The following is a 15,986-nucleotide window of genomic DNA, read 5'->3' as shown; positions in this document are numbered from 1 at the left end:
GCCACCTAATGAGAAGGAAGGACTCCCTGGAGAAGAGCCTCATGCTGGGAACAACAGGTGGCAAAAGAAGAAGGGGACGGCAGAGGATGAGGTGGCTGGATGGAGTCACTGAAGCAGTTGGTGTGAGCTTAAGTGGACTCAGGGGGCTGGTGGAGGACAGGAAGGCCTGGAGGAATGTTGTCCATGGGGTCGCAATGGGTCGGACACGACTTTGCAACTGAACAACAACAAAAGAGGTGCTAGCTTTCCCCTCTTTTTTCACCCCACTTGTACTTTGATCCTTTTCCCAGCAATTGGGATTCAGCTTTCCGGTGGTATGTATGTTCCTCTACGTTGAAATGATTCATGAACTGCACATTTGATGCAATGGCAATATGAAGTTTCTGCTAAAGAATCTCACCCTCTCCGCCATGTAATTTGTGCACGCTTTGCAAAGAAGCTTATGCAGGTCTCCTACCAAAGTCCAAGCATTACCTGAGAACTCACGCCATAGCTAACACAGGCTTATAGACATCTACTCAGAAGGAAGTCTTACTGAGCTTAATGGGGCTTATTCTCAGGCAAGTGGGTGTAGGATCACAGTCTTGAAGTCACAAACAGCTGTTCTGCGAGAAAGGAGCCCAAGGTTTCATGTGGGCTGCAGTGGGAGAGGGCAGGATCAGTGCACAAGAGCATAAAGCAGATATCTCAAAGGATGTATTTTGAAGTGGGAGAAAAATTAAATAATTGTATATTTAAGATAAATATTAATGCAATAAAATATTTCTATAAAAACTTAGCATAAGCTTCTGTCACTTGTCCTATAGCTTAGGACTCACTGAGTGGGCCCTGGAAGTCAGGGACAAGTTGCAGTTATGTTTTTTTTATTCCCAGGGAGAATTGCTGCTTTGGATGCCAATGAAGTTTAGCCAACCATGGCCCAGGGAAGGGAGTCCTCTGCCTCAGGCAGCAAAATAATTTGTGCCAGGTCTGCCAGTGTATCTCAGCTCAACAGTTTTTCCTCCTTTCTTTTCCTAAGGAGAGAAATTGTTAGCAAGCTTTGTACCCTATCTTAATTACAATTTGGCAGGGCTTCCAACTGGGGCTATCAATGGATCATCTCCATTCATGATAAATTCAGAAAAAATAAAAGACCCAAGGACCTACCTGGGTGGGTTTGCACATCTTGCTAAGCCACCCTTTGAATAAGCTGTGGTGGGTTGGTTGTTCACTGAATAACCCACAGTGTGCCTGGCAGATGATCTGGCTTTCCACTGGTTGTTCCCCTGCTCCTTTCCCCTCAGTCCTCCGGCCAGCTCCAGCATGTATCCCAGTGCCCTTCACAGTAGAAGCTGCCCTCTTTCCCCCTGCTCATGCTGATTGCAACTGCTTTACACTTGTGGCCATGTAAAATATGGGGAAGCCTGATTGGAGTCATTGCACATTCCGCCTTTTCTTCAATTGCAGTTTTGGGGGTGGAATATTGGGAAGGAAAAAGGGTGGGATAGGAAGGGAATATTTAACCTGTTGTCTCTGCATGCTGGGCATTGTCTGAACTGGGACTGTGCACAGTTACACTGAAATAAAGAAAACTGTTAGATTCACCTAAATGCTATGCAGTTGACGCAAAGTTTAACCAAACCTTCAGTTTAGAATGCACGTGCTGCTTCATTCCAGCCCAAGCAAACATATTTTCTGCCAAACTGAAGGAACTCATGGGTGAAAACTTGTGACTGGCAAGCCATCCTCATATATCCATCACTAGCTGCTCCTCATGGCAAACCACTGAGGGTAGACTGACGCTATTTATGATCAGCATATTCAGACCATGTGTCCAGATGGAAGAATGGATCCCATGATAGCACATAAGGAGAGCCCTGCCAGATCAGGTAAGATCTGTCAAATTCAGCACATTGATCCCCACAGGGGCCAACCAGATGCCTATGAGAAACCACAAGCCAAGCATGAGTACAATGGCTCCCACCTGTTCATACTCCCCAGCACCTGGTATTGGGAAGTGTGTTGTTTCTGATTCTGGGGGCAGTATATAGATGCTTTATATACTAGTAGTTAGTATACAGCAGGTAGTTACGATTGCATATTCTATACGCAGATTCCATGGTTTTACACTATGTTATGTAAAGAAGTTCATCATTGCATGACCATCCTGCCCACAGTTCCATTAGAGGAACCTGCTGGCTTCTCTTCATCCACTTTCTCTACACCATGTACAATGTTACACAGGATGATGATCTAAATCAAATGCCAAACATCTGCTACCACTTAAGTCCTGCTAGCGAGGAACACCATTTCCTAAGATGGGAAATGAGAAAACAGGGTACCAACAGCTGAATACAGGATGGGATTTTCTGGAGGAGAGCATCAAGCCCCAGCAGGGCCACTCTCTGGCCTGTGGAGAACCCTGCTCCACCAGCTTCTCCATCTCAGCAGCCCTTTCACCAGGGAGAGATTGGAAGCACGCCCACTCAATTCGCTTGGCTGAGAGACCAACCTTTAATAGCTCCTCCTCCCTTCGCATGTGTTTCCATTCCAGCAAGTCATAAGAAAATGTGCTAAGACGACCATCAGCTTCTGGCTGCATGACAGTCATTATAGTATTACACCTGCATTACAGCTGCTTTTTATAAAAACACTTGTATAAAAAACACTTTTTATAAAAACAATACACCCACTGGCCTAACCGCCTATGGAGGAAACCAAATATGCCACAAAACCTTGCATAGGTTTCTGGTACTAGCTTGTGCTGCTGCAGCTTAAAAGATCAGAAACAGCTGTGAAAAATGTCTTCCTTTTGATTTTCAGTCAGTGTTCTTGGACCAGGATGAAAATGACAGTCAGTGCAGTATGACGTTTACTTTGTTCTAGTCTATTGCTTATGTTATCTCTAAGTTTTTTAGGCTTCTATCTGGTGCAGAATGTGGGTGGGGTTTATAACTTCCTTCTCTCTGTCTCCCATCATCACCATCACCATCACCATCACCATCACCATCATCATCATCATCATCCTGCACAATAGCCAAAGCCTCTCTGGGCAGTTCATACAAACCACAAATAAAACAAAATACAGTAAAAACAGTACACAATTCATTTCACCTTCCTCCCTGCTTCCTTCCTCACCATCCTGGAAGCCCCTGACAGCTTAGCCAGTAGTTAGGAATGCTGAGAGTTTATGTCCAAAACATCTGAAGATCTACTTTCTACCCTGCCTAGAGTACCCAATATTGTTAGTCCATATCATAAAAATGTGTGGCAAAGACAATGCATGCCATCAGTTTGTTTTGCTCTATTACATTTGAAAGAGCAATTCAATTATACATATTGATGATTCTATTCCATTTCTGCTTTGCCTAATTCTGTGATTGGCATAACAACCAACATTAGTCTTCATCATTTCTGGACACACAAGACCACCTTTAATCCTAATCCACTCTATGGGACTCATTTCCACTTGATTTTTTTTTACCATTTCCCTCTTCCCTCATCCACCATGGTTTCACCCCTCCATTTCTCTTTGTTCTCTCTGACCATCCAACTTATTCTCATCCTCCTTTTCTTCTGAACAAATCTTTTAAAGATGAAAATGAAAGTAGTGCAAGCAATCTTAAAGGCTGCGGCAGGAGGCGGACCCACTTGCGATTTGTAACATAAAAGATGATGCACCAGTAAAGTACCATTGACACAGACATAATCACAGACACAGGCAAATGAGGGCTCTCTTATTATGGTATTTTATGGCTTGCTGACCTGTGAGTAGCACGTGGTACTGGAATATGCGCTGCACCACTTTCAAGAGCTGATGTTTCACATTCGAGGGACTGCCACCATGAAACTGCTGTCCTCAAACACAGGAAAAGAAAAAGAGGAACAATGGTCAGAGCTTGGACATCCATAATCAGAAAATAATCAATAATTTGTTTGGCTTCACATGGCTTTCAAAAGTTGGCAGAATAGATGTATATAGTGGTACTTTCCAGCAGCTGTCTATGTGCACACAGTGGTTTAACCATGAAACTGGAAATGAAATTAAAATCTGATGTTTTAGGTGAGGCTGCAAACTGACAATCAAAACCAGTCTTTTCCAACTTTATGTTCTCCAGATGTATTGATTTACGACTCTTATAATTGGGAAGTTTATCATACTGTGAGCCCATGCTGCTTGGAAATTATGGGAGTTGTAGTCCCACAAGTCTGGAAGGTGTCAGACTGGTCATGCTGGCTGGGAATTATGAGAACGGCTGTCCAGGTTGGGGAAGGCTCAACAGAGTTTAAACCCCACAAAACTATAGATTTCAAGTTGAAATATTAAACTTTGCATATTTTCAACAAATTACATGTTGTTGACTGGAGAGGGTTTTTGCCATGGGTACAATGGTAAGCATAATGCACAAATATCTCAAGGGTACTATCAAAATCAAGAACTTTCTCATAAATGCTCCTTCGGACAAGTATCTCTCCACCTGCATTTGCGAGTACACCGTGAAACTCTGACACGTGTTCAATAGCTTATTAAACAATGTGACTTCACAACTATTTGACATATCTAGTGAGATATGACCTATGGATCTCAACACTGTACTGTTCACATTATGTACTGTATATGTACACACAAGCAGAATATAAACATATATAAATTATGAAAGACCACTTTTCTTTGGAAATGCAGGCCATGGTCAGAGAAGTAAATGCCAAGCAGGAAACAGACTGCTTTCTTCCTTTCAATATATAATTTTGGCAGGCGCTTAAGACCCATTAGCAAAAGAAAACCATTTCATTTTCCTCCAAACAGCAGCTCAGAATATAACCAGCATGGAAAAATACACACAGGCTTGGCTGTAAAAACAGTTAGACTCACTCCCATTCAAGCAGCTCAGAATTTTTTTTATCACAGAACTTAGTCAAAGGCTGATAGAAGTTGGCTCACTTAGCAGAGGTCTAGCTGGGTCACTTAGCAGAGGACTTCGACACCACTTGAGGATTAATTTTATTGTTACTCATCGATCTGTTTAAAACCAGGGAGCTATTTTATTTCAATATTTGTGTCTTCTATTTTGAATGACATGTCGCATACTGTGGTGGAAAAGCAGCATAAAATAATAAACGAAGCTTGAAATGATTTTGCTATCTGAATCCATCTTTTCCGCGAAGCATGTGCAGCTGGAACAGCTGTGTGCCACTTCCTCCTTTGCTGCTGCTTCTCTTTCCCTCCCAGCCCCCTGTCATTTCCTGTGCTACACCGTAGATTGTAATCTCCTCAAGGCAGGAATTTACACCCCAGTGGCACCGGATTATTATTAATACTGCTACTAATCAAAATAGCGGAGTATACTTTCAGGGCAGAAGGGAATGGCTGAAACAAAGGCTCAGCACCTGAGGTTGCTTTCATAGAAGACTCTAAAAAGATTGTTTGAGCCTATTTATGGATGTTGTTAATTCAGGTAGAATGGGAAAGAGGAGTATTTTTACACACATGTGACATTCCAGTCATGAGTGTCTCTACATGTGTCCTTATGTGGGGCATTGCCTTAGCCAGAGCTCTCACCCATTGTCTTAACAATAAAACTTTCATGATTCTCAAATACATTTCGACAGGGATGTTGTGGCTGGAACCTGGGACTAGGTGCGTTCCTGCTATAGGCAGACCTTCCTTGCCAATAGAATCACTATCTTCTGCCCCCTGACACTTCAGACTTCGACTTGAGCTGAAGCCTTTGGCCTGTACCTCCAAACCTCTGCTCTAGCCACACACTTCAGGAACTGCAGCTGGCAGAAGATGCTCTCCAAGTCTGGATTTGGGTACAGCTGCCCACTAGCCCAGTCTGGAACCCTGACAGCCTGGTCATCTGCTGATTTGTACCCTGCCTTTCTACCAAAAGATCAGCTTGCAGGCACAATTCAAATGGATTAAAATGAGCAAATAGTATATTAAAATGCAATAAAACATAACAATTACATAATACAAACATTAAAAAGAATAAACAGTATCCAGCCCACCTGAGCCACTTACAGGGAAAGGCTTTCTTGCATCAAGTGGTCTTTGCCTGCCAGAAGGACAGCAGAGAGGGAGTCAACTGTCTATCCTTGGCAAGGAGCTAGCCCTGAAAAGGCCATTTCTAGGGTCACAATCAACACACCTTTCTTCTTTGTGAAAGAGCGTAAGAACTGAGCAGGCTTGTATGGGAAAAGGTGGGTTTTCAGCTAGCCTGGTCCTTGATGGCAGTGAAAGCCCAGACTCTGGGCGATCTCTCCAGCAAGTACATGCTAAATAGCCTGGGGTAAGATGGAACCCCAAGGGACACCACAGACCAATGGCTGCATCATTAAATGATAATCCCACAGTACCACCTTCTGAGATTATCCTTTCAAGAAGGACCAGAACCACTGTATGACACTGCCTTTCAGTCTCAGCTCAGCCAGATACCTCAGAAGGTTACCCTGGTCAATAGTATTAAAGTGATGAGAGATCCAGCAGAACCAATGGGGACACACATCTCCTGTCCAGGGTAGATCATTCACACCTGTCTCCGCTCCATAACTAGGATGGAAGCCACATTGAAATGGATCTCATCCAGAAAACTCTGGAGCTAAGAAGCCACAACTTCCTCCAGCACTTTGCCCAAGAATGCAATAACTGAGATTTGCTGGATATTATCCAATACAGCAGAATTCGTGGAGGATTTTTTTAAACAAAGGGTTTACCACTGTCTCCTTTAGGCAAGACAGAATCATGCATTTCATAAAGAGGCATTCATCATTACTTTTACCTACTCAGTCAGTCCTTGCTGCTTTTATTAGCCTGGAAATGTAACTATAGCCACTGAATGACAGAGGATCCTGCAAGGATTCTGTCCACATCCTCAGATCATACAAATGGAAAGGTATCTATTAAGGAGTTGCATCCACCTGGCTTGCATCCACTATGACATCCAAATTAGCACAGAAATGATGTATTTTATCTTCAATGTGTTGTGCAAGCTGGGCATGGCAGAGTAAATCGTCCTCCTCTTCTTGTGGGACAGAACATACAGACTTCTGCCCAATTGAGAAAGCTCTACTGGTGTTTCTGAACAGATGCAATGGTGGTGGTAAATTTCAATTTCTTCACCACCCTTGTGCCTTGAAGTAGGCTTTCAAAGAAGCTCTAGTGCATATTCAGGCTTGTCCTGAGCTTTCTGCCTTTGTTGCTCTACTCAATGTCCCATTGTTTCATTGCCAGCAGCACCCAAAAAATGGACTGCGCTAGAGAATGCTTAGGCATTACCATGCTAACTACCCAAGCCATTTCTCCACTCCAGAAATTGACCAGAACTGACTGCTAAGCTGACAAGGATATCCCCAAGAGCCATCAGAAAGCCACCCAAAACCATCAGTTTCCTGGGGTGGATCACTGTAATCTCCCCTGACTCTCACAGAGACTGCGAATCCCAGAAAGTCAACTTCCCCAATTAGTCACCTGCCCATGACACTGGACGATACAAAAGTTCCTCCAGCTCTAGATGACCACCATCTCATCCTACCAGAACCAGAACCAAAGCGAGCCCTGATGAATGAGTAGAGACAGATTCTAATCTAGATAAATCCATGGTTGTCACAGAGGCCATGAATTCCTGAGCCACTCACAACAAGATGGTCCCAGCAGGTACAATGAAGTCCCCCAGCACAACCCCCACAGTATATTTGCTTTTCATGAATATCTTAAAATAAGGGATATTTCACTGCCTTGAGAGAGACAGCAATCTATTCAGGACACAATGGGAGTCACAGTAGAGCAGCCACAGAAATTATATATAGGGTAGAAATAGGCATCTCATTAGCATGCACGCGCGCACTCACGCACACAGACTCCACCCCCAGCTTTCAAGTCCAAGAACACACTTAGGTTAAAGCTAAAGTTTATGCAGGGGCATCAGACCTGAACAAGGTATGCAACAGCTTGGCTAGCCTAGAGCCCTTAAAATCAAGCAACCAAGTCTCTCTTGGGACCACATTGCCATAATATACAGCCCCACCAGCAGTTAGCAACTTCCTTCCTAATCTCCAGTCACCATTTCAACAAGGAAAACAAACCAGACACCCAGACATTTTGTAGGAGCATTGCTACTAGCTCCGTTTTTTCCAAGTTATCCAGCAGATAACAGTCTTGATCCAGAGATACAGTGGAAGGAAAAGCCAACAGTGCAATTGCTAAGGATGCAAGATACTTGGGGTACTTCCACAGAAGTCTTTTACTGCACCATCATCCTGCCTCATTCAGGCAATTTGTCTCTCTCTGTGTGGAGATGTCATCATATTCCATTTGGACCCCTCCTGTGTTTTCCCACCATTTCTTTAGTCTTTTCTCTTACTTCAAAAATCCATTAGGGAGAGAAAAGATGGAAATGGTGAACAATACCCTCTAACTAGTAGCACAAGGAACCCCACTTCACACTCTTGTATTTGATCATTTTCAGCTATGAGCAGATTCATTTCCCAAACTGATATATAGCAGAATTTGCTATCTTTGTCTTCAAATGCAGCTAATATTTGACTATTAACCACTACTACAATGACACTGAGTGAAGCAGGCCAAGAAGCCCAAAAGCCCACACACATAGGAAGTTTCTGAGGTCAGATTTATGGCTTGAATAAAAATCCCATTAACTCCAATTGTAGCTGAGCTGAGGGCAACACACAAGGCTAAGACAAAAGCATTAACAGTGCAACTTTTATCCTGTACTTAATATTAGAGGCCATGATGTCCCCATGAAATAGATTCTGACCGTGCTTCCTGGGGCACTGCACAGGACACAGAGAAAGGGTAGCGCAAGAGCCATTGATCTGAAACACTCCGAATGCAGCATCAGAAGAGCTCCACTGATTTATGTACCAGATGATATGAACAAGATTACAGCAAGGCTCTGAATGACTCCCAGGGGAGCTGAGCACATTCGGCTGCCCATGATCTCAAATGGAGCCAAGACCTTTCTGGAGGAAGAGTCAGCCTCTAACCTGCAGGTTACCGCACTGAGAGTCCAGTGAACATTTGGACATATACTTTATCAGAATTTAGTAAGGAAGAATCTGAAGGTGAATTTTCAGGGCTGTGCCAAAATTACAAGTTCAGGGTAAAAACTTGGGGACCTCTGAAGATCAGTCACTGGTGAGTAACAGCAGGACTCTTGCCCTCATATCCTGCTTGTGGGTTGGGAAGGCACTATGGGAAACCGAATACCAACCTAGGTAGATCTTTGGTATAATCAAGCAAGACTCTTCTACTCCCAAGCAATGGAGGCAAGGTTTTCCAATTCTTTTGTTTTCTTTTACATCAAAACTGCATGCAATGGGAGCAGCAGAAAAAACACTCTTTACTGAGAGACCACTATTTCCTTGACATAACAGTTTTCTGGTAGTCCAGGATGGCACTAGCCCCCCACGGACAAAGCTAAAGGAGGGACAGGCTACGTGTGGGTCCTCACTGCCTGTCCCCAAATGTCCTGCAGGCCCAGCGTGCTGAGAGATCTTGGCACATTAAAGATGAAGGTGGGCAAAGGGGCTTGCAAGCACATTTAGCTGGACGTGCTTAACAGGTTCTATGATCAGGAACGGTGGGAAGGGTGCGCACCCTGTGAATTTCACTGTCTGTCCATCCTCTTTGGGGGCCAACATTCATTCCCACCGATGCATTAAGGCTGGATTTCTGGGAAGAACATAATTCTGGTGTTCACCTGCATCACACAGAGGGCTCTTCTGAGGATGCGAGGCCTCAGAGCTAGCAGAGTGCATGGGATGCTCAGGGGTGAGGTTTGCAGGGTCACATAAATCCCATTCCCAGATCAGACCTACGCATGATGCAGGCAATTGTCCAGGGCACTCCGAGGTCAACAGCAAGAACAACAAGTCCCTGCTGAATTTTTCTGTTCATCCATCCTGTTTGGGGGCCAAAATTCATTCCAAGTTTTGCCAAAACTCATTCCACCTCAAAGATTGCCAAAATAATTTCTGCAGTTCTACTCTTAACAGCAAAAGTATGGTGGTATATCTCACTTTAACTGCCATGGCTTCCTGGGCACAAAAGAAACTTGGGAATTGGACTGAGAATTGTTTGTTAAGGCACAGACAGACAGGCAGTCTGAGGAAGATGGAAGTGCACTGACCACATATTTTCTGCCCAGATAAGGAATGCAGCTAATGCATGTTTGATCAGCTGCACCCTGTTTAGGCTGTATGCTGAAAGTGTTAGCATGCCCATGTGAGGGGTTGCCGGGCTTTTCTGGCCAGCACCATCTCAGACGTGTCCACCAGGCATGTTCAGCAACCACAAGAAGGGATCCAACAAATCTACTGAAATACCTGCCCAGAACTTCTCCATGCAGTAGAGGCTGGTGGCTCCAATGTCAGCAGGCTGCGTATGTGCTCTCGATTTATGAGGAATTATCCATGGCATCCATGGTGCCAAACATTATTTGGGGATATGGTCTTTTGTTCCTAGAGATAACTCCTTTAAAGCTCAGGGTGAATTCCTAGCAGAGACATAGCCCTGCTAATACAGAAGCTCCCAGCCTCCACTGCCTCGATGCAAGAGAGAATCACGTGCTAATCAGGATTTCCCCTGGCACAGAGGAGCTCAACATGCAGGTGTCAGTAGTACATATGTAGCTAGGGAAGCAGTTGACCTACTCTTCAGAAGGCAAGCCTCTATTTGAAGGCTGCCAAAAAACTGTCCAGAATACCAAGGGTGGTCTCTATGTGAAGGGCTGTCCTGTCCAAGTTTGGTTTAGAGGTAAAGAAGCACAGGAAGGAACCTGAACGTGCCCATCAGTCAACAGCACCTGGATGGCTGTCTGAACAGATGCACAGGTCAGCTTGCCAGATTTCCTGTTCTGGTGAGATGCGTGGTAGTCACTGGGAAGCATCCCACACGGCCGCTCCACTTATGCACTTGAAGTAGCCCTAGCGTAAGCCACTTCTAGTGCAACTGGAAAAGTATATGCTGGCATAAGAGGTTTCCCCAGAAAACGGATTGTGCCAGCAGATGCTATTGGCTTGCAGCCAAGGTTGCTTACACTAGTGTTGCATCAACTGCAAGCGCAGCATGAACAGAGGCTGAATGACGCCCTAAATGGCTTGGGACCAGGATACCTGAAGGAACGTCTTTTTCCCTCTACGCCACCCATCTGCAGCAGAGGCCCTGCTCTGGGAGCCCTCTCTGAAGGAGTCAGGCGAGAGAACTCTCAGATGAGGGCCTTCTCTGCGGTGACACCCCGGCTATGGAATGAGCTCCCTAGAGAGGTTCGCCAGGCGCCAACATTATATGCTTTTTGGCACCAGGTTAAAATCTGTTTATTTACCCGATATTTTAAAGTTTAAATATTTTAATTATGTTTTTATCCTCAGTTGTGTGTTAGTATGATGTATGTATTAGGTGTTTTATATTGTAAGTCATCTAGAGATGAACCATAATGGATGGGATAGATATACCCTAATTAATTAATTAATTAATTAATTAAAAGGACATTGTCTATTATGTCTACCTTTGCACATGAACATACACTTTGGCATATGAAGATAATATCTGAACAAGTATCCCTTTTTATTGCTTTGGTGATGCATTACTCTTTCTGGCAATGCTAAGTGGTTGCTCAGTTTGCAGCACCTCTTTCAATCACTGAATGCACATTCAGCAGGTGGCGGGACAAGCCCATGTGCCTTTAACACATCTGAGCCACTGACACCCTCCTGTCTCCATTCTAACAGGGCGTTCTCCTCCTCTTCTGCTTTGTGCTTTGATATTGTTAGCCTCCTTTCAAAATGAAAGCCTCCAGAATTCCCTAGGGAGGGGGAATAAGTATTAGACCTGTTGAAGTCAGTGGGATTGATATGTCCTGAATCTCTTTCTCTCGCACACACAGTCATGCATGTATGTGAACTCATGCGTGCACTTTCTGAAAGTTTAGGACTGCTGCTGCTGATGCTTTCATGAAAATTTCCTTTTCTTTGCCCCAAGGTCATTACCTTTGCTACAAGGAGATTGGGCTCCCATATATAGAACACCTGGGCAACAAGGAAGTGTGGTCCACAGGGCAGTTTAGTTTGAGATAATGATGATGATGATGAGGTTCCCATTTAGAAGTCTGCATTTCCCAGAAAGCCCCTTGTAGGAAAATTTTTAGATCTTTAAAACAAAAAATAGAGTTCAGACAGTGAAATATCCAGGGGCAAATGTTGATGAATGACTGTTTTAATGAATTATCATTATTAATATTTCAGATGGGCTGCAGAGGGAGACATAATCCATATCTCAGGGAGATGACAGCTGAAGCAACATTAAAAATACAGCAGCCAATTTATCCTCATAACCTTTTCTGTCAGATAAATAAATATTACTCCTTCTCCTCCCCTATCCTTTACAAATGGAGAAAGCAGATATACATTAAGGCTGACATTATGTGTGCATTTGTGCCATCAGAAGCCATGCTGCCAATGCAGTGAGCAGCGAGGAGGTGTGTTGAAGCTTGTGCTGTATTACCTAAAGCAGGAAATGGTGCGGCTTGGGAGGGCTGGCACCGGACATGGACACCACTCCCGGCACCTTTGAGTCCCTGATGTAGTTAGACAGCGCATGTAAGCAGCTCACCATTCACTCGTGCAGTTGGCACTGGCTGATGGAGAGGATCATGCTCCCCTCTTGCAACTGAGCTGCAAGCAAAAGTCCCTTGCACTGACTCGCACTTTTCAACATGTCTAAGTACAAGCAGTACTTAGAATTCAGTGTAAGCAATACAACAGTTAGAGAGAATTAACTATCCAGGCTGCGTTTGTTCAATTGAAATAACTATTTTTTGAGAACATGGCCCTAAGAAGGTCAGTCCTGGCATGCAGCAGGGTGAGGTGACCTGCTTTGGGAAGTGCCATCAGGCAGCAAGACTTGGGTCCCACTTCAGACAGCAAAATGTCTTGCACTGGTCCTGGGCTATACAGAAATTTAGTGATTTGGACTTGCAATAAGATGATTATTATTACATTACATTTATATCTTGCCTTTCTTCCTCTTGCATGGAACTCAAGGCAGCCTACAAGGTTCTCCTTTTCTCCAGCAGATTCCCACAATGGGAACCCTATGAGATAGGTTGGGCTGAGAAGTGACTGGCTCAAAGTCACCCAGCAAACTTCATGGCCAAAAGGAGACCAGAATCCAGATCTTCTGAGTCCCAGTCCAACCCTCTTAGCACCACTGCACCACCTGGGTCTCACAAGCCAGGCATCAGCTCACCAATGATGGCCCCCTCTCCCCATCTGGGGGCTGTCACCAGCCCAACTTCCCTTTCTCCCAGTTCCCTGACGAAAAAGGTACCTCACCATGCCAGTGAAAAACCAACCCTTTGATGCACATCCTCTGTGTCAGGCACAATGAACTTGGGGGAGAGGAAGGCCTTGGTCTCCAATTTCATATCTTAGCCTGGGTGTCCAAAGGCTCCTACTGCTTCTGCCTTTTCCAAAGCTCGATGGTGAGAAACTGTCCTTTCTTCCAATTGTTGGTATATGTGAGGAGACTCAGGAGAAGGAAGAGGAGTGGCGACATGGGTTTTGAATACAGGACTTCAGCTTCCCTGCTCCAATATAAATTGAGTAGTCCTGGGCTAGCACTGAGCCTTTGTCCCTCACTGAAAATGGAAAAGACTGTGAAGGGTTTTGAACATCACTAATGTTATAGCAGTTTTACATGATCTGATCCCTTGGGATGTGTTGGACTGCTACTCCCCTCATTTCCAGACAACATTGGCCATACTGACTGGGAGTGATGGGAGTTGCATTCCAACACATCTGGAAGGCACCAAGATGGGAAAGGGGTTGCTAGAGCGTAGCATTCCTACTAATGCTCTGCTTGTTCTGTTTAGGAATAAAAGGAGGTGGTGGTATGAAAAAGTAGGAAGAGTAGTAGAGTGCTGGGAATGGTGAAGCATTTATTTAATTTAACTTTTATTCAGAATTACATTGTGCTTTCAGCAAACATATTGAGGCGGTGAACATAAAACACGATGGCATAAAAACAACCAGAAGTGTAACAATAAAAATAGCACAATACAATTAATCAGTACTAAAAGCACACACTTTCAGGGAAAGCCTCCGGAAAGAGATGAATTTTAAGAAGAAACCTGAACATCAAGACTCTGATCCCTGCATGATATCAATTGGCAAAGCACTCAGAGGATGGGTGCAGCAGTTGTGAATGCTCTGTTGCAAGTGTCCCTGAGGTGACCCTCCAGAGCATGTGGTAGACTCAGTGCTGCTCCTCTCATGATTGTATAGATCAGGCAGGGACAAAAGGAGTGAGACAGTCCTCAGGTTTAGAATCATAAAACCACAGAAAAGTAGAGTTGGAAGGAGTCAGAGTGCCATCAGGCTCAACCCCCTGCTATTGCAGGACACCTAGTTGCACCATCCCATGCAGATGACTGTCCACACACTTTCTGAATGTCTCCTGTGAGGGAGAGCCCCCAACTTCCCCAGGTAATAGGCTCCATTGTGGTACTGCTCTGACAGTCAGGAAATTCTTCCTGGTGCCTAGTCTAATTCTGATTTCTTTTAATTTAAGTCTGTTATTCCGTGTACTGCTCTCTGGAATGGACAAGGAGAGATCCTGACCTTCCTCTTTGTGACAGCCATTCAGGTACTTGTAGAATGCTATCATATCTTTTATTTATTGAGGCAGCTTACATCATTCTCCTCCTCCAGCTTATCCCCACAACAACCCTGTGAGGTAGGTTGGGCTGAGAGTCTGTGACTGGCTCAAAGTCACCCAGCTGGCTCCATGGCTGAGCAGGGACTCGAACCCGGATCGTCTGAGTCCCAGTCCCAGGCTCTTAACCACTACACCACACTGGCTCTCCATATCACCTCTCAGTCGTCTCTACTTGGAACTGAACATGCTCAGTTTTCTTATTTTTTCCTCAAAGGGCATTGCCTCCAGTCCATGAATCCTGCTTGTTGTCCTCCTATGTACCTTTTTTAGCTTTTGTGCATTTTTTAAAGATTCAGGTACCCAGAAGTGGATGCAGTACTCCAGGTGCAGTCTGACTAGTCTGAGTATAGCGGAACTAGTGCTTCACATGTTTTGGAAGTAAAAATAGCCTTTGCCCTTTTTGCAGCTGCATCACATTGTTAGCTCATATTCAGCACACGATCTACAACAACCCCATGATCCCCCTTTAGTATTCTTGAGCCAAATATTCCCATATTGTAGTGACACATTTGGTTTCTAGTTCCTGAGTGGAGGACTTGGCATTTGTCCCTACTGAATTTCATTCTGTTGTTCTCTGCCCAGTGTTCTAACCTATCAAGATAATCCTGTACCTTATCTCTGTCTTCCAGGGTATTTACCATTCTACTCAGCTTTGTGTTGTCTGCAAATTTAATTATCTTTCTCTGTACTTCATCATCTAAATCAGTAATAAAAATGTTGAAGAGGACCAGTCTCAGGAAGAACCTTGCAGCACCCCGCTTGTCACCTCTCCCCCAGTTTGAGAATGTGCCATTGCTGAGCACTCTTTGAATCCAATTTTGCAGTCGACTGTGCTTCCACCTAATGGGTGCGCTATCTAGCCCACTTTCAACTAGTCTGGTAATCAAGATGTCATGGGGCATTTTGTCAAAGGTCTTGCTAAAGTCTAGACAGATTATGCCCACAGCATTCCCACCGTCCATTTGGGAGGTTACTCCCATGAATGAAATTAGTTTTGTCTAGCAGAATTTGTTCTTGAGAAATCCATGATGGTTTCTAGTAATTACAGCATTGTCCTCAAGGTCTTTGCAGACGGCTTGTTTTATCATTTTCTCTAGAATTTTTTCAGGAACTGATGTTAGACTGACTGGTCTATAGTTCCCGGTTCACCTTTTTTCCCTTTATTGTAGATAGAGACAATAGTAGCCCTTCTACTACTGGCACTTCTGCCTTCCCTGAATTCTCAAAGATGATAGACGGGGGTGCTGAGGGTTCTTCCACTAGTTCTTTT

The 15,986-nt window shown here is 44.3% G+C and overlaps 1 protein-coding gene across 5 annotated transcripts in view; it reads right to left on the bottom strand.

Moving 5' to 3' along the window:
• Nucleotides 1–15,986, bottom strand: part of FGD5 (FYVE, RhoGEF and PH domain containing 5) — a 169,360-nt gene that overhangs the window by 35,631 nt on the left and 117,743 nt on the right. For 4 of the 5 annotated variants that reach the window (XM_044451607.1, XM_044451605.1, XM_044451608.1 and 1 more), the window contains exon 8: nt 3,745–3,832. In XM_044451607.1, coding sequence (XP_044307542.1) covers nt 3,745–3,832 — 88 coding nt within the window. The remainder of the gene's footprint in view (nt 1–3,744; nt 3,833–15,986) is intronic. The other variant, XM_044451606.1, reaches the window with a different exon arrangement.

Source organism: Varanus komodoensis, unplaced genomic scaffold (genome assembly GCF_004798865.1).
Source record: "Varanus komodoensis strain SLA01 unplaced genomic scaffold, ASM479886v1 scaffold6_2, whole genome shotgun sequence".
Lineage (NCBI taxonomy): Eukaryota > Metazoa > Chordata > Lepidosauria > Squamata > Varanidae > Varanus > Varanus komodoensis.
This window is presented reverse-complemented; position numbering and strand designations above follow the sequence as displayed.